The sequence below is a fragment of the Rhea pennata genome, chromosome 22 (genome assembly GCF_028389875.1).
Source record: "Rhea pennata isolate bPtePen1 chromosome 22, bPtePen1.pri, whole genome shotgun sequence".
In the NCBI taxonomy this organism is placed as follows: domain Eukaryota; kingdom Metazoa; phylum Chordata; class Aves; order Rheiformes; family Rheidae; genus Rhea; species Rhea pennata.
The window spans coordinates 7,467,735-7,492,805 of record NC_084684.1 but is presented as its reverse complement, the minus strand read 5'-3'; the positions used below and the strand labels follow the sequence as shown (position 1 = coordinate 7,492,805).

General features: G+C 39.0%; 1 protein-coding gene across 1 annotated transcript in view; it reads left to right on the top strand.

The window, feature by feature from the left end:
- Positions 1-1,616: 1,616 nt before the first annotated feature.
- PANK4 (pantothenate kinase 4 (inactive)) overlaps positions 1,617-25,071 on the top strand; it is a 26,712-nt gene continuing 3,257 nt past the window's right edge. The window contains exons 1-17 of the mRNA XM_062593208.1: positions 1,617-1,737; positions 5,333-5,415; positions 6,324-6,532; positions 8,590-8,773; positions 9,176-9,268; positions 10,670-10,823; positions 12,065-12,246; positions 14,027-14,108; positions 15,301-15,401; positions 17,199-17,354; positions 18,343-18,455; positions 18,936-19,023; positions 20,432-20,583; positions 22,158-22,213; positions 22,827-22,876; positions 24,182-24,289; positions 24,631-24,731. Of these exons, the coding sequence (XP_062449192.1) occupies positions 1,617-1,737; positions 5,333-5,415; positions 6,324-6,532; positions 8,590-8,773; positions 9,176-9,268; positions 10,670-10,823; positions 12,065-12,246; positions 14,027-14,108; positions 15,301-15,401; positions 17,199-17,354; positions 18,343-18,455; positions 18,936-19,023; positions 20,432-20,583; positions 22,158-22,213; positions 22,827-22,876; positions 24,182-24,289; positions 24,631-24,731 (2,033 nt within the window). The remainder of the gene's footprint in view (positions 1,738-5,332; positions 5,416-6,323; positions 6,533-8,589; positions 8,774-9,175; positions 9,269-10,669; positions 10,824-12,064; positions 12,247-14,026; positions 14,109-15,300; positions 15,402-17,198; positions 17,355-18,342; positions 18,456-18,935; positions 19,024-20,431; positions 20,584-22,157; positions 22,214-22,826; positions 22,877-24,181; positions 24,290-24,630; positions 24,732-25,071) is intronic.

Here is a 25,071-nt window from a genome sequence, read left to right as displayed (position 1 = left end):
CTAATTGCCTCATCTGCTTAGTGTCCAGTTTGAAAACTCTGCAACGGTGTTCTCCAAAGCAGAGAATTACACAGCTCAAAATACCACACCCTAGCACGAGATAAATCTTCTGGCACCTCAAATCGCAAATTCTTTGGAAATTTAGAGCCCAGGGATTTGCCAAGAAAGGCCACAGCAAAGATGAACTCAGGAAATTTTATGTTTCAGTCCCAAACACAGAAAACACATTTGGTTAATAGGTGAAGATTGTTAAGGCACTTCATGCTACATTTCATATTGCCATGACATGTAGCTGAGCCATTAGAACATCTGAAATGCAGAGAATTTAAATCTAGTTTTCCATCCAAAGGGGAATATTCATAGCTGCTCAGGGCACTTGTGTGTGTATATCTATGCATATGCATATAAGGGGCATGAGGGAACACAACAGAGGTTAAAAGCAGTGTTGCCCTTGGAAGTTGCAGGAATAGCAGAAACTCTTAGGGGACCACAGGCTTTAAAGCCTGTTGTTGTGTGTGATGCTGTCCAACTGTCAGAGCACTGAACTAGAAAACAGTTCTCTTACTTCCTCCGTCAGGTACTGTCTAACTTTGGCAGTGTCTTTTCACCCACCTGGGTCTCCTTTCTCCATGTGTGACATGTTGAGTGATCTTTGTCTACAGAGTTCTATAAAACACACTGATGGGAAAAAATAAACCTTACACATGCAATAGATATTTTTAATCAAAAGGTAATGCTTTGCGCAGCAGTAATTGACACCTGTGAGCTCCTAGACAACACTTCTTCTACCACCTGTATTTACTTTTGCTCCATGCAAACCTGCTGCTGCTCCTTCTCATCGAAGCGCTGCGCGTCGGAGACGCAGAATGCCAAAATGAGCTAAGCAGGAAGCCAGGCTTGCAGGATTGCACCGCGGGCAGAGACATGAGACTGCTGGTCAGTGACCATTAGTGAGCACCCCAGGGCTACTTGAACTGTGCAGTGCATTTCTGGGGTGACTCACAGCCAACCTCTTCTTTTCGTGCTTGGAATTCACATATTTGTGCATATATACACAAATTTGCGCTCGTATTTGTGGAGCGACAGTTAGCTGTGCACCCCGCTGCTGCAGCAGTGAACGGCGCTGTCCTGCCTGGTGGGCCTCGAGGAATCGCGGAAGCATGCAAAAAGAAGAGCCAAGGGCGGGCTGCGAACGCTCACACGCTCGTGCGTGCACGCTCGCGTGCACTCACGCAGGCACTCGTGTGCTCACACAATCGCCCGCGCACACACGCTCGCAAATGCGCTCACACACAAGCGTGCACGTACAGTCACTCACACGCAGCCTCACTGACACTCACGGGGCACTTGTACACGCACCCCCGCACGCAGGCGCGCGCGCGTGCACGCCCATTCGCGCGCGCGCGTGCACGCCCATTCGCGCGCGCGCACGCAGGCACCTACTCGCGCGCGCGCTCCCTCACTGCCCGCAGGAGTCTCCCTCACCTGCGCGGCGGCCACCGCCCCCTGCGCCCGCCTCATTCGCATAATCTATGCGCCAGCCTCATTAGTATGCAAATACATGCGCATACATTTGCATGCCGATGAGGCCAGGCAAAGAGTGGGTTGCGATCAAAATGGCGGAGCGGGGCGGGAGAGGCAGCGGCAGCCACGGCAGCCTGGACAAGAGCATCACCCTTCCGCCTGACGAAATCTTCCGCAACCTGGAGAACGCCAAGCGCTTCGCCATAGACATCGGTACGCGGGCGGGAGCCGCGGGGCGGGGGAGCAAGGAGGGAGGGGGCGACGGCCGCGGGACGGGCGGCGGCGGCGGCTCTCGCCCGCTGAGGGACTCGTCGCGGACGGGTCGCCTGCCGGCGCGCGCGGCACGCTGGGAAATGCAGTCCCTTGGGGCGCCTCGCCCGCCGTGGGTTGCTGGCGGCTCACTACAGCTCCCGGCAGGCGCCGCGGCGGAGTGGCGGCGCGGGGCGTGTCGGGACTGGGAGTCCCGGAGCCGCGCGGTGGCAGGGCGGAGGCGGGCAGCGGCACTACAAGCCCCGGCATGCCGCTCGCGGCCGTTAACGGGCCGCCGAGGTGAGTGGAGTGGGGTGGGGGCAGCCTTGCGCTGCCCTTGGCGGCGAGGAGGGGAGAGAGACCCCCGTGGTGCCGAGGCGGCGGGGCGGAGGGCTGCGCTGCAGAGCCCCCTGCGCCTGGCCCCGGCTCACCGCCTGATCCTTGTCTCTGGCCGCGGTGAGGGCCTGGGGCCGGAGGAGCCGTGTGCTGCGTGGGCTCTTCTGCGCCCCTGGAGCAGGCCTCCAAGAAGAAACGGGGCTAGAGCAAGGCTGCCGCTTGCCCTGCCCTCGCAGAGCAGGGCGGCTGCAGAGGAAACGAGTGGGTTTGGGCTGGGTGTTGAGGGGGAGGCTGTAGCAGCAGCAAGCTAGGCTTGCTTACCGCAGTCACGTGTGGAAACAGCCCGTTTCCCATGTCTGGCCCTGAGGGGACAGCAGCCCACACTAAGGGGTGGATGCGGTAATGCATATCTGAAGGTGAGAGCTGAGTGCCATGGCCCCCCAGCAGAGAGCTGTGCTGGTGTGGTGGGCCTGTTCTAAGACGCTGCTGAACGCGTTCCCATACCTGAACAAAGCCAGCTGATGGTGTTTCAACCAGTGTAAAGATAAGCACTAGTTCTGCTAGGCAGGTCAGTGAAACCAAAAATACCAGTTCACACATCTTGCTCCTGTTTTGCAATTAGTAGGTCAGTGAAACTTACTGGTAAGAACACAGATCAACAGTTCTTTTGCATTCAGCACTGGCTGTTGTGTTAGCACTTCACTGTGCCATATGGTCATCCCAGGGCAAGCTTCCATTAGTCCTCTCATCCAATTTGCTCTGTAGGGTGGTGCATATCCACCATAATATATAACCTTGTTATTATATCACAAGTATACTTAGCTCCTTCAGAAGGTAGTCACTTATTTCATGTTTGTGTAAATGAGAGTTAGACTTAGTCCTTTCAGGGGGTCAGAGTGGAATTAGAGTTGTAGGATTAATTATAAACCTTGGTTATATGTCTCAGTTAGTGTCCTGAATGGACCTGTAAGACAAAAAAAAAAAAAAAAAAAAAAAAAAGCATAGCTAAACGGATACATACTTTACATACCATCTCTCTGATGTTAAATTAACTGCTGAAGCACCTGCATTTAGTATGATCAGTGTAACGCTATTACATTTCAGGACAAGTTTAGTAATTCCCCTACTTAGAGGTTTGGAAAGAAGCTATTCCTCATATTACAGAACTACTCAACTAGGAAAAAAAAATCTTTAAACAGTGAGCCAGCAGAACATAGTTGTGTTTTTTTTTTTTTTTTGTCATAAACTTTAACATGTTTGCTGCTGCACTAAAACAAATATCTGAGGTGAGGAGTACTTTTGTTTCTATAAATATCTGTCAGTGATCGTTTGCAACTGACCTCAGGCAGATTTAGCTTAAAATTCCTGATGATGGAAACCTTTTATTTCTCCCCTAAATGTTACAAACATTTTTCATGTTTATCTGAGCATTATTGAAGAGCTGAGAGTAATGTTATATATAAGATTAGCTAGTGCTTATAGCTTTACTTTTCACTACACTACATTTCTTCATTACCTTGGTTTTTAAGGCAGCAGAGTTTAGAACCACTGAGCTTAGCTAGTATGTTATGACTTTGCCATCTTTTTACTTACTATTGGAACTTTTGTTTTAACTGAGTAGCTGGTCATAATTGCATCCTGTTTTATATGCTGCATGAGATGCATTGCAAATTTACTGAAAGGAGGTAATACGCCAAGTCTTTGGCAAGTAATGCATGCAGTTTTAAATTCAACTGTATATTAGAACTGAAGCACAGAAAGATCTGGACCTTCTGACTGCCTTCTGTTCATCATCTGAGAAGGCAACATATGGATGCAAAATTAAAGGTGACTTTTCTTATATGAATAAGGTTGTAGTCTGTAGCCCAAGTTACTTTTTAATATGACTTAAAATAGGTTCCTGTTTTCTGTTTCTTAAGATTTTCTCTAACAGCTGAAGAAGCTTAGAATTTTGTGACCCAGACTGATACAAGAGACAATGAAGTGTTCTTCTTCAGAGATTAAAGGGGGAAAAAATAGTTTTACCAAAATAAAAAGCAGGGTCTTTGACAGTCCCCTGCTTTCAGGATCAAATCTTTACTTCATTCAAGATACCAAGGGTACCAAATGTACCGGCAGATTTATTTCCTAAAGAAAATAAGCTAGTGAAATTAGTCTAGCTTCATAAATCCACTTTTGCAGAACAAGTGCAAAGTTAGCCACATACCCTAGCTATGCTATGTACTGTTTCAAGGTGAGTATGAAAGCTTTGTCTTGACATGAGCAGACTCATGGCCTGAAGAGAACACACTAATGGGGCTGGTCTGCTGGGACTTGTGTGTTGATAACTTCTGCTAACTGGCATGTTTAAGGAAGTCTCAGTTAAATCAAGTTCTTTTCAGTTCACATATGGGCAAAATTAAAAATCTTTTGCCAAACTTGGTGTCATCATTTGCTTTTTTGCTATCTGTTAAAGGATCTTAGTTTGGCTTTTGAAAAATATGTGAAAATACATACATGTCTTAAGTTTTCTGCTGGAAGCTTAGTTTTAAATGTTTGCCCTAAAGTGAAGCATAATTTTCAATAGAGTTATTCAGTACTTAAATTCATCCTTTAGGAGCTCCTTTAGGAGCTTTTTGAATTTGTAGCTCGTCCTTGAAAATGAGTTAAGAATATATTTACTTAAGTGTTCCTGGTGAGACACTTGTTGATTGTGCATAGGGCACACCTTGCTCAATCACTGCAAACCTACTCATAGAATCCTGCTATAAGCAGCAGGTTTGGGGATTTCCAGAAAAAATTTTTCAAACAAAATAGATAACAGTGGCTGATACAGGTGCTACACTAATACATATTCTTTCCCTCCAGTCCTTTGACTCTTAGTTACCTATACAGTGGATAAAAATATTAGTAGACTAGTTGACTGAGAACTCTTCTTTCTTTGACACGTCTACTTGTCTTCAGTCATCCCCACATCACTTGGGCATAAGCTCAACCTTTGGAGCTTTTCCCATAGAATGGTGCCTTTGGAGTTAGACATGTCAAATCAGTTTCCTGATGAGGGTCCTTTGGGTCACTGTTTTATGTGCTTAGCTTAATTTTATCCGTGTTTAGCAGAGAAGGTCTTAAACCCAAGAACTGCGTTAGTTAAACCCAAGAACTGTGTTAGTTTGCTTACTTCAACTGTGTTTTACATAAGTTAAGGTGAGGCATGAATCATAACTTGTGATCTTTTTGTTAATAGGTGGCTCATTAACTAAGTTGGCTTATTATTCAACTGTGCAGCATAAAGTAGCAAGAGTGAGATCCTTTGATCATTCTGGAAAGGTAAGAATTGCATTATATGATGCATCAGTTGCATACGAATGGCTCGGAACAGAGGTACAGCCAAACACAGAAAGTGAATTACTGGGCTGGCTTTTGACAGTCTCCAAATAAAACTTCCATTATACTGTTATAGTACCTGCTCTTTATAGAGCTTTGGCTACAACTTGCTCATAGTTTAAATATGACCTTCTGTAGCATCTGTGATTCTGAAGTAACTTGTCACAACTGAAATGTTTATTTTAAACATGCATTCTAATACGTACTGACATACGTAAGACTATCCCAAAACATTTATACTGCAACTTGGAAGAGTGTGTGGCTCCTCTTAACCTTTTGGTGTATTCCTGGGGAAGCTAATCTTCACCTTGTGTTTGGCAATTGCTTTTGCTTTGCAAGCTTTATATAGCTCTAGATCCCAATTCAGATGATATGTGCATCATAGGTGTTCTCTTCACTGAAAGACTAGTAGCAAGATTTCTAAGTTGTGCCATCCGTACATGGGAAAACTCAGTTATGTTCCCCACCTCCCCCTTTAGGCTCTGGATGTTCACACTGCCTGGATTGCTACAGCTGATGTTAGAAGTAGTTATTTTATGGACAGATCAGTACGACACTTTGGTTTAAAATGCAACTAAATAAACCACCCTCCTGTGTAAGCATAACTTTGTCTCACATATTGGCGTCTCTCACGTATGTCGAATGCATGGGAGAGAATTGATTATATTCTTCTTAAGAAATATGAAGATTTATTGGAATTGCATTCTATCAAATCTGCTTGGGATGTTATGCTATAGTAGCCTTAACACAGTTTAAAGGCAAAAGAAGCACAAGTATTCCGTCATTTAGCAGAGATCTTTGTTTCTGAGGGAAGGATTATAAATAATGTTTTGTTTGTTTGTTTTTTAAAGGACATGGAACATGAACCTTTATATGAAATATCAGTTCAGGAGGAGATTACAGCTCGACTTCACTTCATTAAATTTGAAAACACTTATATTGAAACCTGCCTAGATTTCATCAAAGACCATCTAGTCAATACAGAGACAAAAGTAATCAAAGCTACAGGTGGTGGCGCCTATAAATTTAAAGATCTTATTGAGAAGAAGTTGGGGTTAAAGTAAGTGGAACTGTTAAAACTTAATTATGGGAGTGTATTTTTTTGTAAAAGGGATTCTTCATCATAGTCAGTTTTAATAGATTAAGTTAACATTAACCCTGTTTTCAACTTTGTTCTTCTGCCAGCAGTAGCCACCTATATAGCAAAAATGGAGCCAGAGAATGTGTACATTCATTTTGTTAGAGAACATAAGTTGCACAAAGATTATGAATTGGTACAGTAGAGGTCCAGGAGTAGAGCTAAAAGAAAAGAACACAAGTTCCAGTAGAAAGTCAATAATAGAAAAAGTATGGTATTATCACAGCTTTTTCTATGAAAGGGCTTAACTTGCACCAACTTCTTTTTAGCTTAAACTGCTATACATCACAATTATGATAAACCTTTTCACTTTTCACCTCACAAGCAGCAGCATTTCAGCAGTGGTATCCCAGTTATCAGTAATGTGCTTTGGACATGCTGTTGAACCACGAGGGCAAAGGTGCCACTAGGCAAAACCTATAGTGGTTATAAAGTGCAGTAATATTTGAACTACAGTAATTAGTGAATTCATTACTAACAGGGTTTTTAACTGAGAAATTTTAATTCAGTTACTGTAATCAATTGTTTCTTTTATTAGATTTGATCTTTCTACTTAGAAGTCTAGGATTAAGTTCATGAAAGGAAGACTTTTAATATTAAAAGCCAAAATCCTATATGTAAAGAATTTTTATCCTGCATGTATTTAATATCTATAGTTGCCCAGCTTCTCAAGTTAGTTCTAAAAGCTTCCTAACACTTTTCTGTGCATGCTCAGAAATGGGTAATTGATATGATATAGTAAAGCTTTTTTTTTTTTTAACCATTGAAGCGCCTATATCAAAAGCCATATGCTAAAAAGCTACTGCAAGTGTAGATAGACATATCTCTCATTTACACCAATGTAAAACACTACCTGATATCCCTGGCAAAACTTCAAGGCCTCTCACATGCTGTAATTCTAAGAGCACCATCCTCATTTTTTTTTTTTTTTTTTTTTTTTTAAGTACTGTGGCCATCTCACTTTATACTGCCTTTTCAAATTACTCAAAGCATTCTCTTTCTCTAATAGGTAGGAATCTCTTAACTTTTTTTTTTACCTTTTTTTTTTCCCCCCGAGCCAGCCTACATCAATCCCTAATTGGTTATTACTAAGTATTAGTTAATCAAGACCAGGAGGAATTTCTCCCCTTCTTTTTGTGTGGTGCTTTTGTTTTTTAAAGGATAAAGAATTTAATATTTAATAGATCCCAAAGGCCCAGAAAGTAGCAGCAGCTTTTCCTCCCTGACATCTTAAAGTGTTCTGTGGTAATTGAGATGTACATTTGTACTTTGCTTATGTAAAGGGGCTTCTACTTCTGATACTTCATTCAAGAAATTTAGCATACATAATTTCAGTAACAATACATAAGATACAGAACTTTACAGAAGCCGTAAAGTGTTAACTGATTGAACTACAGCTTGCATCTTACTTGGGCTATGTATCGTGACCCTAGCCTCCCTACTCAGGATATGTACTGTTGTGAATTCTATTATTCTTATGAGGTATCTCCTTTTCTTCTGTGTTTGGTAATCTCAGCAGTAGGTTCCCTGCAGTCATTTTAATCTGTCATAAATGAGTGCTGAAATGTTGAGATGGCTTTTTTTGGAGGAGAGAAAGGAAGAATGATAGAACGCTTGTTTTATTCAGTTAATTTCCAGATAAGTTTCCTTTTCTCCTGTTCTATTGCATGGGTGCTGGCACAAGGGAAGCAGTGGAAATAAACTGGGGAGCACAATTATTTCTAATGACAGCATGATTAATGTAGATCAAAGTTACTGTGCAAATACAGTCTAACTTTCAACTCTATGTTCTGGCATGGCAATTGGATGTCAGAACATATGCAGATCTAGGTGTCATTGTTTCAAGAGATCTGGACTTTTGCCATGTGGTGTGGGTTACTAGCTCTTGTTTGTGAAGTTTTTAAAAACTAATGTTCTAAAAGTACACTTACTCATTCTTAGGACTGTGAATTTTGTTTTTCTCTTTCACCTCTCTTCAGAGTAGATAAAGAAGATGTAATGACCTGCCTAATTAAAGGATGTAACTTTGTGCTAAAAAACATACCACATGAAGTATTTGCGTACCAGAAGGATTCAGATACAGAATTTCGATTTCAGACAAACCACCCAAATATTTTCCCATATTTACTGGTCAATATTGGCTCTGGGGTTTCTATAGTGAAGGTGAGTGACTGCTAAAATATTTTCTCATCAAATTCGATAAAGGTAATCTGAAACATTTCACTATTCTAGGCTTATAATTGCTTTTTCTCAAGGGTCATACAAAGTTTAGAAAGGGAAATCATGGGGGGGTTCCCCCCCCCCTTTTTTTTTTAAATGAGTTAAGTGTTTTTCTGTTCACTCCTACAGTCTCACTTTAATCGGATTTAATTCAGTCTTTAGAGAAGTTGCTGCATTAACTGCAAAGGACAAAGATTCTCAGAGCAGAGTGGGTTTTTTGCTACACTGTCCATATTTAAGACGTTGGCTTAGAAATAAATGCAAAGATATTGAAAGGTATTTAGGATGTTTAGTTGAAAACTAGGCTTTAGCAATTAGTAATTACCTGCCTTGTTTTATTGACAGGTAGAAACAGAAGACCAGTTTGAATGGATTGGAGGGAGCTCAATTGGAGGCGGAACCTTCTGGGGTCTTGGAGCACTGCTCACAAAAACAAAGGTATCTTTCAATGGCAGTAGGAATAAATGAAATGCTAAGAGGAAGCTCAAAATGGTGGAATGCTATTCCCTTTCAGTAGGGAGAAATAACGATTTTAAGTGATACTTGTATGGTAGACCAGGAAGCTAAATTAGTCTGCTTGAAGAAGACCAAAACTATGCCCATCTCCTGTGGGTTTTTTATCTTGTGTTTGAAGAACTTCTACCCTTGTGCAGAAGCAAAACAGGCAGTTTTGTGATGTTTGCAGTGGTTTTAGTACTTTCCATGAAGTGCTTATGCTCCTAAACTGTTAGGTAACCAGACTAAGTTATGACTTAGTCCCTGAGTTATGCTTGTATTTTCTGTGGTACTAATGCATAAAGGCAAGCTTGAAATGCAGAAAGACACTACTAGAACACATGGACCGGAAAAAGGATGCTTGTCAATGGAAGAATACTAATCCTACTTGGAGCTGAGGAAGTGGTCATCAAGGATAAGCTCTGGAAGAGATGAACTTTGTACCTCTCTCAAAACTGAGTATAATTTAGAGAACAGCTTGCTGCAAGTGGCCTGTTAATTTTTTACTCTCTGTTTCAACATGAATTGCCCACCTAATTCCATCATTAATACCTGCAGAAGCAAAACAGAGAGCCCAATTATTAGTTAGTATTGGGAGAATGCAGGTTATGTGCAAGTTTATTTTCAGTGACATTGATGCATTTCTACAGCTTAGTCTGTTGGATTTGGGATCAACTACTTGTTGATATTTACTGTGTTTCTGAGCTCATTCCAAGAGGTGCATAAGGCTCCTGACTAGAATTCTGTATATGCTAATCTGTATGAGAAGTATACTAGACTAGAAGGAGTTTTTATTAACTTACTCTTTGAAGTATTATGAAATCCAAGCTTTTTGGTGTTGTTGGATCAACTTTTTATTTACACCTCTATAACCTAATTTCATGTCTTAACTTTTCATTGGGGTTCTATGCAGGGCAGAACTCAGTGAATCTTGTCTTATTTTATGCTCTGCTAGTTTTGAATGGCAGCATTCTACCAGAGAGTTTGCAGTTCTCTAAAGTATTGCAAAAGAGAGATGATGATCAGTCTTGCGCTCCATCTCTAGTTTTCTGGGGAAATTCAGAAAATAATTTGCAGATAAGTATATGGGGTCTAGTTCTTAGAGGACCGGTTTTCCATGTCATGATTAAAGGAGCTCCAAGATCAGTCCATCCAATTAAGATACGGATTCTGGGTACGTCTTTGTCACTAGAAATAATGTCTTTTGCTGGTGAGGATGTTTCTAAAACAAGCCAAAACCCTAATTTATTATCAGTAAAGATGCTGCAGAAGTCTGGGTTTATGAACAAAGTTCTCTGTCCATCCAGAAAGCCTGGAGTAACACTGTATGTTTCTCTTCCTCAGAAATTTGATGAATTACTGCAGCTTGCTTCAAAAGGACAGCACACAAATGTAGACATGCTGGTGAAAGATGTATATGGAGGGGCTTACCAGACCCTGGGGCTAAGTGGAAATTTAATAGCTAGCAGCTTCGGGAAATCTACTACAGCAGATAAAGGTACCAGTACAGATAAGATCTGCCCAAGATTTACTCTACAGTTAATACATTTTATTGACAGTCTGCAGGGATTTGCTGCTTCTGAGAGCTTCCTGTTAACACTTAAAGGATGGAAATGTAGTTGTCAACTTCATCAGCATAAACATATCTTGCAGTACCCATTTCCCTGTGTTATGTATGTTCGGCTGGGAGGGAACATGAAACACTGCCTTAGTTGCTCTGGTTATTTAGAGTTTTGCTTTGAAGCTAATAAGGAGAAATGCAACCATCTCCTCTGGTCCTTGGAAATCAAAGGTTAGTAATGGTCTCCAAGCAATTAGAGATGTCAAATAACTACCAAATCTAATATTGCCTTGGAACTATGATAGTCTCTTTTTCGTGATCTTGCCTGCACATTTTACCTGCATAGTATTTTGTTGATCTTGCTATAAAATATTTTATGGATTCAAAAATATATAGTACTGTCTTGCAAGCAGACATTCAAATTTTCAGTTTGGGATTATGTTAATTTAGGGAAGGTTAAATAGCTGTCTAGTTAAGCCAACATTAGTTTATTCATGCAGGAAATAATATGGCTGTCTTTGGTTCAGGAAAGGACATATAGCATGCTGGATGTCTGATGTAGTGATTTTTTTGTTTGTTTTTTAATAACTTGGAAATTTGTTATTTGGAGTATTATAAAGTGCTTGAAATGCATCTGGGGTCAAGATGACATGTCATCCATGGTTCCTAGAGAGGAGAAATGGAGTACATGCGAAGTTGGGCTTTCAATAAGATTTCTCTCAAGCATTCTTTCACAGAGGCTCAGTGTAAAAGTAGAAAGATCTTTTAGGGTAACACTTCTTAAATGTATAAAGAAACTAATCAAGCATAAAGAGCTTAACTCTCCGTCCTTTTCCTCTGATTCTTTAGAATTCCTCCCAATTATGAAGTATCACAGGAAAAAAAAAATATATATATATATATATGTATATATATAAAGCTGTCTGATTTTATGATAAAGCCAGATAGACTGATCCCTAGAGCAGAGAGCTAGCAGTAAAAGGAAGGACTGAATTTCTTGCTCCCTTAAGTTGTGTAATCGAATTTGTGACTTTCACTGCTAGTCAAAGAAATCGTTGAATCTACTCAAGGTATTATTTTTTTTTTGCCAGCTGCAGGCCACCTGTTTAAAAAAAATATTGTCCCTTTGAGCATTCTTCAACTGTATTTAATTTAACTTATTATTTCCTTTGTTTAAGAATTTTCCAAAGAAGATATGGCAAAAAGTTTACTACATATGATCAGCAATGACATTGGCCAACTTGCCTGCCTCTATGCCAAAATCCATAACTTAGATAAAATATATTTTGGAGGATTCTTTATTCGGGGTCACCCTGTTACCATGCGCACAATAACCTACAGCATCAACTTCTTCTCCAAGGTAAAGAAAGCAGAGAATTTCCTAATAGCAGAGTTATGCATTTAGGTATCTTTTCATTGGAAAGTCAGAGACTAAAATAAATTGATTAGCAAATAAAGTAAGCATAAAGGGCTGCTGTTTACACAAGAGAGGCACAGCTACAAAGATCAGTTACGGGAGGGATAAAAAAAAATATGAATGGCCTGGGAGTTCTGCCTCTCTTGCATGTGCTCTGCCTCTCCCCCTCCCTACCTCTCCCTCTCTTCCTCACACCCACACTGCTTCTCCCTCTCACACCTCTGTGTGCATCCTGCCTCTCTGTCTCTCACCTGCCCTGCCTCTGTCTGCCCCTTCTCCCTCTCTCCCCGACCCTACCTCTGCACACAAGCACCCTGCCATTCCCTCTCTTGTATGTGCATGCCTTGCCTCCCTCTTCCCTCTCCTCCCAACTCAATCTTTCTCTCTCTCTCTCTCTCTCTCTCCATTCCTTTCTTTTTTTGATTGACAGGCTGTCCTGTAGCTGTCTTATAATGAATTTTCACTATCTTCCTAGATAGCTTCCATTGTTACTCAGTTCCTCTTGCTGACTCTCATCTATTTCTTTCCTCCCCCAGGCTGTGCAGTGTGGGATTGTTCTGCTGAGATAGTTAGCAGTTGATATCAATGTTTAAAAAAAAAAAAAAAAAAAAAAAAGCAATCTGTAATTCTTTGATTTTGAAGCTATGGCAAATATTAAAGTTTTTTCAGTAGAAATATCGTCAAGTCCAAAATCTCACATAGTGCTTATTAGAGATAAATTGCAAAGGTGCAAGAACTAATCTGTATTGCAGTTTTACAGAACTGATGGTATATGAATATCTAGACAAAGATTTTTTTTTTTTCATCTCAGTGCTTCAGCCAAGAGACTTCTGTATGCTGCTTTTATTTTCCTTTGTCTCACCATTGCAGTCTCTTTCTTTAAAACTTGGCTGTGTTTCAAGAAAACTATTACAAAATTATATCTTTAGATTCTTGTAAGCACAGCTTTTATCAGTGGTTCAGTCTATGCAAAATTTCAATGAGAATTAAGTTGATATTTTATTGTAGGTAACCTAAGCATTAGGTTTTGTTACATTTACTGCTCTAGATACAACTGACTCTTCTTTAGAGAAGGCAATGTCTCACGAGCCTTGCCTAGGCAAGCTAAAGGACCCTGCTACTAGCGTGGGGATTGTTTCTGTTCTCCCTAGCTTTCTTGTATTATATTAGCAATTAAGCTAATTTCGTGGGGGGAATGCTTGTCTATGAGTAATATACAGAGTGTCTCTATATTGCTGAATGTTAAGTAGCAGTGTAATGAGATAAAGGAAATGACTAATGGCTTGAATGTATTGGATGCACCATGGCACACATTTATGTTGGAAGACCTAGAAATCAGATGACTTTGTATTTCCAGCCATTTCAAGCAAGAGGAGTTGAATACTCATGGAATGATGCAGTGGTCTTTCTAGTGAAGTACTGGCTTCCCTATGCTTCTGTGGCTGCGCAGGCTTAGAATATGCACCACTTCTGCATGTGTTTTTTTTTTCCCAGCTGTCTTACAGTTGTGCAGTGATGTATGTAAGCAGTACCTCCTGAATCTGTGTTTCAGGAACACCATTTTTCCCACATCACTGAAGTTACTGAATGTGTTAGAATGTAGCACAAATGAATATTACTATATTCTAGTCATTTCTATTAAATTTAAGTGTAAAACTAGTGACAAAGAAGTGCATGTTAGCCATCAGGGACCATCCAATTGCAATGTTTCATATTGTGGCAGGGAGAGGTTCAGGCATTGTTCCTGAGACATGAAGGCTACCTGGGAGCCATTGGGGCATTTTTAAAAGGAGCTGAACAAGACAGTAAGTACAGCATTGCTATGTTCTGTATATGCTGTGTTCTGAAATGTCAGTGTAATGTCCAAGCTTCTCTTTAAGAGGCTGCATGTGAATTGTTGCCTAAATAAGTACATTTGGCACTAAAAACTCAAATGCTGGGCTTTGCTTTTATATATTCTGGCAAGGACATCTTAATTTCTCACTGTTTTCCTGCTCTCCTTTGATAAGCCTGGAGGATTTTCTTTTCCGCATTTTTGCAAAGAGCAGCTGTACCTCTAAATTTGGGGGTCTGAAAACTTTTTTCTTCAAAGAGGCCAGCTTCTGAATTCAGTTAATGTGATAAAGCAGAATGGTACCTCAAAACTGTATTGATTTGAGAGTGGAAAGCATCACAGATATTTATGAAAAATGAGACACTTCTTTATAGCATTCTGTGGGAATAGGTTGCTTTGGTTGAATTCTGCCTTTATATAATTTTTTTCCTTGTTGATATACAAGCAAGCTATTCAGTGTATTAGTTACAGTGGAACCAATAGCAAGATTTATTAATGTTACATAATTTTAGTAAATATTGAATGCACTTCAGAACAGTGGAATTAGTTTCATTCCCAGCTTAGGGATTTTGGTGAGGAAGCAGTTACTGAGGAATTAATGCAGTGCTGCTGAAGGCGTGTTGCTTTTGTAGCATGTACTGTACATCAGGAACTTGATTGAATTTTTTATCAAATGAAAGAAATTTCTAGAAGTAACTTTAGTGTTTATATAAAACATATAATGTACTTTGATTAAGACTTTTGTAGTGTATTGTGTTAATAATGGATCTAGATTTGGAAATAAGAAATCATCTCTATGATAGTGATAGGAAAACTAACCATCTATAGTGCTTTGAAGACATACTGCTCTTCATAGCACTTAATGATAAGGAAAAGGATTTTTTTTTTTTTTTTTTTTGAAGAATGATTTTAGAACTATAATTGTCTTGTGTCTCATTCAGTTTAGTATGAAGCTCTTTTGAGCTAGGTAATCTACTGACTAATTAAAACATTCCTGTGGAGGGTAGTGGGAAAAGTAGCCTTTATTTATAAATAGACTCAAGGAAAGGCAGCTTTTGCAATGAAGCAGCTTCTCTGAAGTGATGCTGTCTCTAGAGTCACTGATGGGAATATTTTCAGTTGTATTTTCAGATTATGTCTCTGTCTCTGTTTCTCTCTTCTAGATCCAAACCAGTATAGCTGGGGAGAGAATTATGCTGGAAGTTCTGGTCTTATGAGTACATCACCTGATATTTTCCCCATGCAGAGAACAAGGAGTGGTACAGTACGTTGTTGTATTTTCTAGAACTAAGTGCCTTCTCTTAGTGATGAAGATTTTTTTTTTTTTAAGTGTCTCAAATACAGATTATGGCTTTTGCTTTGTCTTGTTCTGCTTCACAAAAGGAGTAGAAATTCCTCTTGTACCCTTTCTCTGCAATATCTAGGTTTTGCTACAGCTAAAATTTTGTGCCACAGAATTCTGAATCTGGTGCTCCTCTGTATTTAAGCAGTACTTGTTTATCTCCTATGAGGGGAGGACTGTATAACTGAGCAAAGCATGAGCTCATTCATCTCAAATATACTGACATTATAATGATTCCAATTTTACAGTGAAACTAGCATAAAGTAGACAATCAGAAAATTTATTAAGGCTCATCAAATATTCCAATATTGCATCTCCTGAAGTGCTTTTGAAAAAAAGCTAGAGTAGTTGAGCTCAGTGTATTTTCATTTCACTGGGCAGTGTTTTTCACATCAAGTATGGGGAGTTTTTTTGCTTTTTTTATTTTACTTTATTTTTAATTCCTTCCATCACTGGTTTATCTGCTTGCAGATTTCAGTGAGTAGCTTCTGTATGTGCTGTTTTCTTGGAAGAGGGGGAAGGAATGTTGGCTTTGATTGTTTTCTGTTGGTTACTAGAACTCATACTGAATATTTTCCTAGACCAACCCAGTAGACCCTCGAAACTGCAGATAATGAAATTAGTGGGTTTTGTCTGTATGTGTGTATATATATTTGTATATATGTATAAAAAACCCTTAATTTTAAGGTCTGTCATAATGAACTATTGTAATGAAATTATGCATTACAAGAAAGACCAAAACAAAAAAGTACTGTGTCCTTTAGTTCTTACTCATCAAATACGACAGATTTTTTTTTTTTTTTTTAAGTGCAAAGGTAATGATCTCCTTTTCTTTGTCAACACTTTATTCTGTGAAAAGATTTTTCATGTAGGCATTTGTACAGGTGTCTTAAACCAGATGTAGCATACTGTCTACAACTGCTTCATTTTGAATTCTTACATTACTTGGCACCTGCTTTATTCACATAAAGTTAAATCTCTTTGCAGAAATCATAGTTTAGAAAAGTCCAATTTTCAGCAGTGAAATTAATTCTGAAGACCATGTAGCAGCCACTTTGGTGTATGTACCCAAGGTTTGTCACATTGTAGGCTTTGATCTTTACTTAGTCTGAAGTTTACTGGGCCACTCTGTTTGCAGGTGCCATGTGAGCAAATAACTATATAAAATAGAGATATACATGCACAAAATTTTTTAAAGAGATATAGGAAATAAGGCACATCATATATACAGAGCTGTGTAACTATGCATATTTTGCATGCATTTGGTATTTATCCTTAGAAATTTAGTCCTAATGCTTGTTTTCACAAGGTACAAGCAAAATTTTGGAGATGTGATCCGGAACATAAAATGAAGTTGTAAAGCAGTGTAGCAACACTCCTTGCTGAACAAAGCCTGTACTCAGCAATTTTGCTCCTGTTTTTGAACGTGATAACTGTAGATTCAGTACTAGAGGGGAGGAAGGGAAGGAAGATAATGAAAGCTTGCTATGAGGCTTTTTATTTTAACGTGAAATTTGATAATCTCTGTTAGGTGGGCAGGATAAGTAATCCGTGCAGGGGAGTGTATCATTTATAATAACATAAACTCTAACACAGTTGTCTACAAATCCATCAATTATAATTATGAGTGGGCTTCTGTAGACCTTTAACTAGTTTAATTTGCAATGGATCGATTTCTGAGTAAGTTGTAACAAACTCTTCTTTCAATTTTTCATGTAGTTTGACATGTTTGAAATGGATAGGTTGGAGAGACCGCTTGTTAACCTGCCACTGCTAAAGGACCCATCCACCTATATTCCAGACACTGTCGACCTCACAGATGATGCCATGGCCAGAAAATACTGGCTCACTTGCTTTGAAGAGGCATTGGATGGGGTAAGTGTTGCAATGCAGTCGTGTGTGAATGATGCAAAGATTCAGTGAGTAAGTTTTCTGTGGACTAGTATGTTTAGCCTGCAAAATATGCCTGCATGTGTCAAACATATTGTATGCAAGTATAGTTCATCTTCCCCTTTTAACAGAGGCATCCGAATTTATCCAGGTCTCCTAGATCTGTGGTATCTTCAGAGACAGAAATGCTCTTGTATGGCTTGTTTTTGAGGTGTTTCCAAAGATCTCTTAAACATCACACATCATTTCTCTTTGCAGAGCTGGTGAGCATGATGATTATGTAATGAAAGGCCGAAAGGCAATGGCCAATTGTTTTCTGCTCTTGGAAACAGTCCTGCTGACCTAGAGACACTTTTGCTTCCAAAAAGTGTGATTTAATCAAACCTGAATTATTTCTTTTTTACACTAAATAACTAACTGTGTTTTCCAAGTCGGTCAGTCAGTGCATGCTAGCACTTAAGAGCTATGTGTACTTAGTAAGCAAATCCAAATTAGAAAATCTATGACTCGGTGTATGGCGAGGAGAAGGGCTGGGAAAAACACAGGGGCAACCAATTAACTTGACCTTACCAGAATAGAGAAAAAAAGAAACCAGGGTCTGATGTGGACTGTTTTAATTTCTGTTATGTAAACTCTTTCTCCCCCCCTTTTTTTTCTTTCTTTTCCCCTACATTTTTTCTGCTCCTTTCTCTCCCCTCCCCTCTCCTCCCTCCCAAACAGTTAGAGCTTGTGCTTCATTTCTGAAAACACAGTGGTGAAAATAAACTTCAGATCTTTTGGGAGGGGAGGAGGTAATTAGAATTGTTCTTTGGTGGCTGCAGAAGAGGAAAGATGGAAGATACTATGTAGAAAGGACTAGCTAGTATGCAGGCACTGAGCAATATAGCAGATATTTTTCAGACTGAACTTCCAGTTAGTTACTTGGAAGAATAATTTATTTAGTAACTTCAGTCTTGCTTCATTTCTCTACCAGGTAGCAAAGCGTGCTGCAGCCAGTCAACCAGACTCTATTGATGCATCTGAGAGAGCTGAAAAATTCCGACAGAAATACTGGAATAAGCTCCAGACACTCAGGCAGCAGCCTTTGTAAGGGGTCTTTATATTTTCAGCACTAGCTGCTTTTATTGAGCAAAGTGAGCTAAAAGATAACTAAAAGTTAACTAGGCTGGAGGCTACAGCAAATAGATGTTCCAAATGTCAAGTCCTCTATGAACAGAACTTTGGAATCTCCTGTATTAGAATTTAACTAAAAAAATGCATCTCAACAGAAAAATGATCAAATGATCAGTAGTCTACAACTTTTAAAAATGATAAAACATTAATTCAAGTATCTAGCATCTTTTGGTGCTCGGAACATTTTTCTCTATTTAAGTAACCTGTTTATTATATTTACCGCTTTAAAAAAGTATTTAGATAAAGTCTTTATATACCACATGCACTAAAATCCAATGTGACATGCTGTGGCTTACTGAAACTCACCCTAAATTGGGAGAAAACAGGGGGAAAATAACTTCTCTGTTGTCTAAAGTAGCTAACTTCTTTTTCTCCTCCTCTCCCTTTTTAAAGTGCATACGGTACCTTAACAGTTAGAAGCCTGTTGGATACAAGGGAACACTGTTTAAATGAATTCAATTTTCCAGATCCCTACTCAAAGGTAAGTTGTTCCTGCTTTACAGGGTGGACAACATGTAAGTTCAAGCCTTTTTTTCATACTCTGAAACTTTGTATAATTAATGGCTTATGGGGGAGATAAGTAACTGGCTATCTTGCAACAGTATTACTCAGTTGGTGATTGCTGCTCTGAGGAGGAACAGCAATAGCTAATAGGATACGGAGCCTTTGATGTCTGAGTTGCTGGTCCCACTCAAGGTGAGGATAGTGCTAACCTTTCGGGAACATTTCAGAAGTGAATTGATGGTGTCAGTCATCTTCCTGATGATTGTCTCTCATCTGTCACCAGATACTATTGTAACTCACTCCTTCAGTGAGGAGGTGCTTCTTCCAGTTTATAGCTGAGAAGGCTACATGGAGAAGCCTGCACTTCTCCCAGGCAAGGAGTACCTTACCAGTGACCTGGGAATTTCTGTTTTGAGGACTACCAGTCTACTTCCCACTATACCTAGGCTACTACTGCAGCCTGGTAGATTTTTTAAGAATATTTTTTTTCCTCTCTTTCTTGTAATTCTTTTTCACAAGGTAGAAACCATTTTCAAATTTATAGCATGCTTACTGAAAAGTACTTAATGTAAAGTTCACACTTTTCAGTGTGAACATGCAAACAATGATAGTGCCAGTGTCTGCTTGGAGCTCTTTTTTTGACTATTGACATTTTTTGAAAAATACATAGAAGCTTCTCCCTACCGTTTTTGATCTGTGTTGTCAAGTGTTACATTTCTTTCTAAGAACAGAGCAAAAAAATGTGAGAGGTAGGTTTTATTTGTATTTGCTTTTTTTTTACAATTAAAACAAGATATTGCCAAGATAAGGTCTTGGTAATCATATTGAGTACCACCTTTACATCATCTTTAAATTTTGCAACAGACTAGTTACATAGCATTGATCTTACTGGAGGTAGAAGGGGAGAAAAAATATGAGAGATTTCAATCTTCTGGGATGGTGAACTTCTTGATGGCACAAAAAGAAAACTTACTGCCTCAAAACAACAACAACAAAAAACCCCACACTTCTCCAGTTTATGCACAATGCTAGTGGTAAGCCTCCTCATGCTAATTACCTGTTTTTCGTAGATCATGTTACTACTGAAGTTTTTGAGTCTACTTCCCATTTTCCAGTCTGCCCAAAATCTGTTGCACCTCTGATGTATTTAGAAAAGTAATTCTTAAGCTATAGAGTATATCCTAGCAATAATGAAGCTTTCTATTAGAATCCCAGGGAAAAAAAAATCTTGTTGATACTAAGCATGCTGATAACAGAAACTTGTTGGTCCATTAGAGGCCATGAACCTAGAGGAGAATGCTTGGAGGTGGTCTTGGGACTGAGACAACCAATGATGGGTAAGAATTTTTCATCTGTAAATCCAATGTTTCGTGTCTTTTTTACAGGTAAAGCAGAAAGAAAATGGCATAGCCTTAAAATGTTTTCAAAGCGTAATCGAATCTTTGGATTCATTAGGCTGGGAGGAGAGGCAGTTTGCTCTGGTGAAAGGACTTCTTGCGGGGAATGTCTTTGACTGGGGAGCAAAAGCAGTCTCAGAGTAGGTGTTAAATATTTTAAAAGCACCGTTTTTAAGACGCAGAATATCCCATTGTTCTTAAAAATAAATAAATAAGTGCACCAGTCTAATTATAGTTTGTATTTCACCTTCGTTAATTGCTGGTTGTCTATTTACAAGCATTGTTGTGGTGCAGCAGATTTCACATTTCTACCCTTTAAACCTGGAAAACACATCAATATGAATGTTTGAATTAAGTGACACAACATTTAATATTCAACATTTTGGCTGCTTTGCTTGTAGCAAACTTTGTTATTAGCACTGCTTTTAGGTATATGTTCTATTTAATCTGATATTATGTTCCTATAATATAGAAAATATACTATTCTGTGTAACCCACAATGTCCTGATAACTTAAACCTCCCCAAATATGCAATGTGATACGGTGAGTGGTCTCTTGTAACAACTAAATACTGCTTATGATTAATATACATCTTAAAATTGCCATTTGGAGAACTTCTTTTCCTTATAGATCATGTCAGCAGTCATAAATTTATTTAAGCGTATGAGTACTAATAGTCTTGAAATATTTTTGCTTTTTCAACTCTAGAATTCCCACTTCATTTTTTAGTGGTCTGCTAATATAGTTCCAAGGGTGTGGGGGAGGGGTGCTGTTTTGAAGCTGACATTCAGCATTTTCTTTCTCTTTCTGTGCTTTTATTTAAGGAGTTTTCCTTCTGATTAAATGAAAGATTCATTCAGCATGAGGTGATTGAAGGCATTTTTAAACCTGTGTTGCTTCTGATGTTGCCCACAATCACAGAACCAAACAGCAGTAAAGGCAATTAGTGTAGTTACCACTCTTGAAAAAACGTATTCCTTCATCCCCTCCTTAAGGAGGCGCTCAGAGATATACCTTAAATGAAATATCACTTAATAGTGGGTTCAAGGAATTTTATCTTTTATGGGACCTAATTGGCAAGCACTGTTCACAGAATGGAAGAGGAATAGTCTGTTTCATGAAGCAAAACAGCATGGGGTAATATTTTAACTGACAGCTAAGAATTCAGCTATGGATTCTATGATCCTTATGTCTTCCTGCATCACCACCTAACTGTTGAAGGTTACTTTGTAATACATGATGCCACTAGCAGTATGTTTTAAAACCCCTATCTAGTTACTTTAATACCTTTTTTTTTTTTTTCCCCACACACAGGTACAACTTTAAAAATCTTATATAGACCAGTCTTCAAATTAGACTTTGTAAAACACTGTTTTACCATGCAGGTATTTCAGACCATGACTGCATTTATGGTGGTCTGCAGATCAAAAAGGTTTCTTTATATTTGCCTGCAGTTTAGTGCCTGCAAACAGTTTTATGTTGCTGAAACATTTTTATTTTAGTGTAAAAACTCTCTGGTTCAATGTACATTGAGCCTTTTCTTTTTAACATAAATGTAAAGTATCATTTGTTTAGTCACTGGGCCTATCCACACTGTGGTGGTACGCCTGATGCAATAAAATTGCTGGCCATCTGCTAAAGAACTGATTGAATGATACACTTATATCCAATAAAGGTGCTTAACTGTGTACCATTTATTTCTCTTCTGATACAGTGTTCTGGAATCAGAGCCACAGTTTGGATTTGAAGAAGCCAAGTCAAAACTGCAAGGTATAGGAAGATATGTTTATGGTGGTTGGAACTAGATTTTTTTTTTTTTTAAGTAAGAGAATGGAGGGGAGTGTGAAGATGCTTACTTTGACGGTTCTGCTGCCCAAGTGACAAATTATTAGTACTTGCTAAGGTCAGCTGAAATAAAGGTTACAGAGTTTCACTGAAATGTTGCTATTTGTGTTCCAAAGGAACTGAAATCTGAAAACCACTCTCCTTGTGTACAAGTCTTAGCCACCACAGATATTCAAAATATCTTGCCACACTTCTTGTTTCTAATAATTGTTCTAATCCTGTCAAAAACATAGTGTCCCCTGAAGTGCATCATCAGCCCTCCTAGGATCAGTCATAATGATAAGTATCTTGTATGACTTCATTGCTTTATTTTAAAAATTTCATTTCAAGACTGCTGTAATTGAGCTATTCCCATAATTAGGTGCTTAGGACATCTTTGAATATGCAACTTTAGCATTTGGAACCTGAGCTTAGATGCTTTAATGCTTAAGCATCTATAAGAAACCAAAAACTACTCTCCCCATGCTTTTTTTTCCTGTAGTATTCAGAATGACTATTTGTCTAAAACAAAGCTAACACAGTTTTGTCTGTGACACAGAACGTCCTTGGTTAGAAGATTCCTACAGTCAATGGCTAGAGCGACTGAAGGTACGGCTATACTATTTTTAGTAACTGTTGAGTAATTAAAGACATAATGCATTAGTTATAAAACAACATTAATCTTGCACACTCTTTTTTTAAAGTGATGGATTTAAGAGCACTTTGTTCAGGCAATTCAAAATGAATTCTGGTAACACAGTACCAATAATTCAGCAGCCATATCAATGAAAAGAATAAAAGGGATTAGTCCCACATTTCATTACTTGCCAAGCTCCTTAGTGCAATTCCTTCAGGAACTGCGGCATTTGGAACCGGACTGCTTTCTGTGTTCTTCCAACATAACCATATTGTGTCCCTTCTTTATAAGGGCACTTACTTATTTATACACGATGAGCCCCACAATTCTGAAAACTTGGGCCCAAATGTATTTATTTTTTTAGGTTGTTCCTCTATCTGCATAGCCAAGCTCAAAACTATATTAATTTAGGAGCTTCCTGAAGATAATTAACTTATCAACTAGCAAAGCTTTTTTGGTCTTTGTGATATCTATTACTTCATTGAAAAGGTTAAAGCTTTTGATTCTTTGTGTAGATCTCCATTTGTAGGAAGTGGTAGTGAAAAAGCTTGGTATACTTTAATACTTTTCTTTGAGATGTAATATGTAATGATTTTTATCAACTAATTTCTAGTCAAATGCATCTGGTGTACCAGTAGTAATCAAGGAGGTTCAAACACCATTGTGATAAGAATTTTTGATAGGAAGCAAGCACTGTTCACTCTGAATATACCTCTGGTAGTAGTGAACTGAGTTTCATAGCATCAGATTGGGAACAAATTAAAAGGTGACTGGAAAATAGAAACTACCTTGTCATTTTAGGACATCGCTTCCCCCAGCAGTCCATCCTGCCTTTTCCTGGCAGAAGGCACAGTCCCTTTCACCATACTGCATGCTAACTTAACCCAACCACAATGGTAGACTTAGCTGATAACCAACCAGTTCATGTAAGACCTAGACAGTAGTCCCATGCTGCTGCTGCTTCTGTGTTAGGGAACGGTGTTTTTCAGCTAGCAACCAGCTGCATGGAGTAACAAAAGGCTAGCCATTGTTGAGCCTCCAAACAGTAGGAAAACAGGCCTAGCTACCCACTGTTCAGAAGCCTCTGAAGTAAGATCTTGTTCACAGCTGCTGGAATCTGGCTTGTGACTATTTGGCAGTTTTAGGTTTAATTCAGCAATGGAGTTTGAAAGATCTTTCTCAAGTGGAGTAAAGTAATGAAAGGCTTTAGACAACACAAATTAGTAACTGAAATGAACTGTGAATTTAATTTCAAATGCACTGGTTTTGTCTTACAGGAGGGTCCCCCTCATAAATGTGCCTTAATTTTCGCAGATAACAGTGGCATAGACATAATTTTAGGAGTCTTTCCCTTTGTCAGAGAGCTCCTCTCTAGAGGGACAGAGGTGAGTGATTTCCCTTATGAATGCAATATGTAATGGAGCTTTTGTAATTGGTGAAAGGTTTGCTAAATATCTAATCCTGAGCAGTCTGTGAAAGGTAACAAGAAAAGGCAGCCTTTGTAAGACTTAAACTTGCTAAACAAGAGCCTATACTTTCAAAAGAAAGATTTGAAATAATAACTGGTTAACTCAGGTAAAATATGGTTTGGGCCTCCGGGCTTTCTCTTCTTGTCTCCTCATGTTAAAATAAAAGTCAGAAATAGAGATAGTGATTTTAAACAAGCAGCTCTATCATCCGATTTCGCCTGCATTAATCAGGGAAATGTTTTGACATTTTGCTTCAGGTTATATTGGCTTGTAACTCTGGCCCTGCCCTAAATGACGTCACCTACAGTGAATCTCTGATTGTTACTGAGAGAATAGCAGCAATGGATCCAGTCATTCAGTGAGTATATAACTGGTCTTCATTATGTACGATACAGACACATCAAAAGAAAAAGCAAGTTTCTTGTTACGTATGTAGTTTGTATTTAATTGTTTGCTAGTGTCTGAAATCTACAATGTGAAAGTAAGATCTGGGGGATGATTTACTGTTGTTTTCATTAATGTGAAACATTTAGAGATCAGCTCTTTCTTGAACTTTTGTAATTAGAAGCCTATTGTTTTTCTTTACTGTGCCTTCCCTGGTAACCTGTGTATCCTGTAGAGGATAAGTGGCTGACCAAATCCTGTTACTAAATGTTTCTGGGTGAAGTCCTGGCAGGAAAAGACGACTTTGCAAGAAC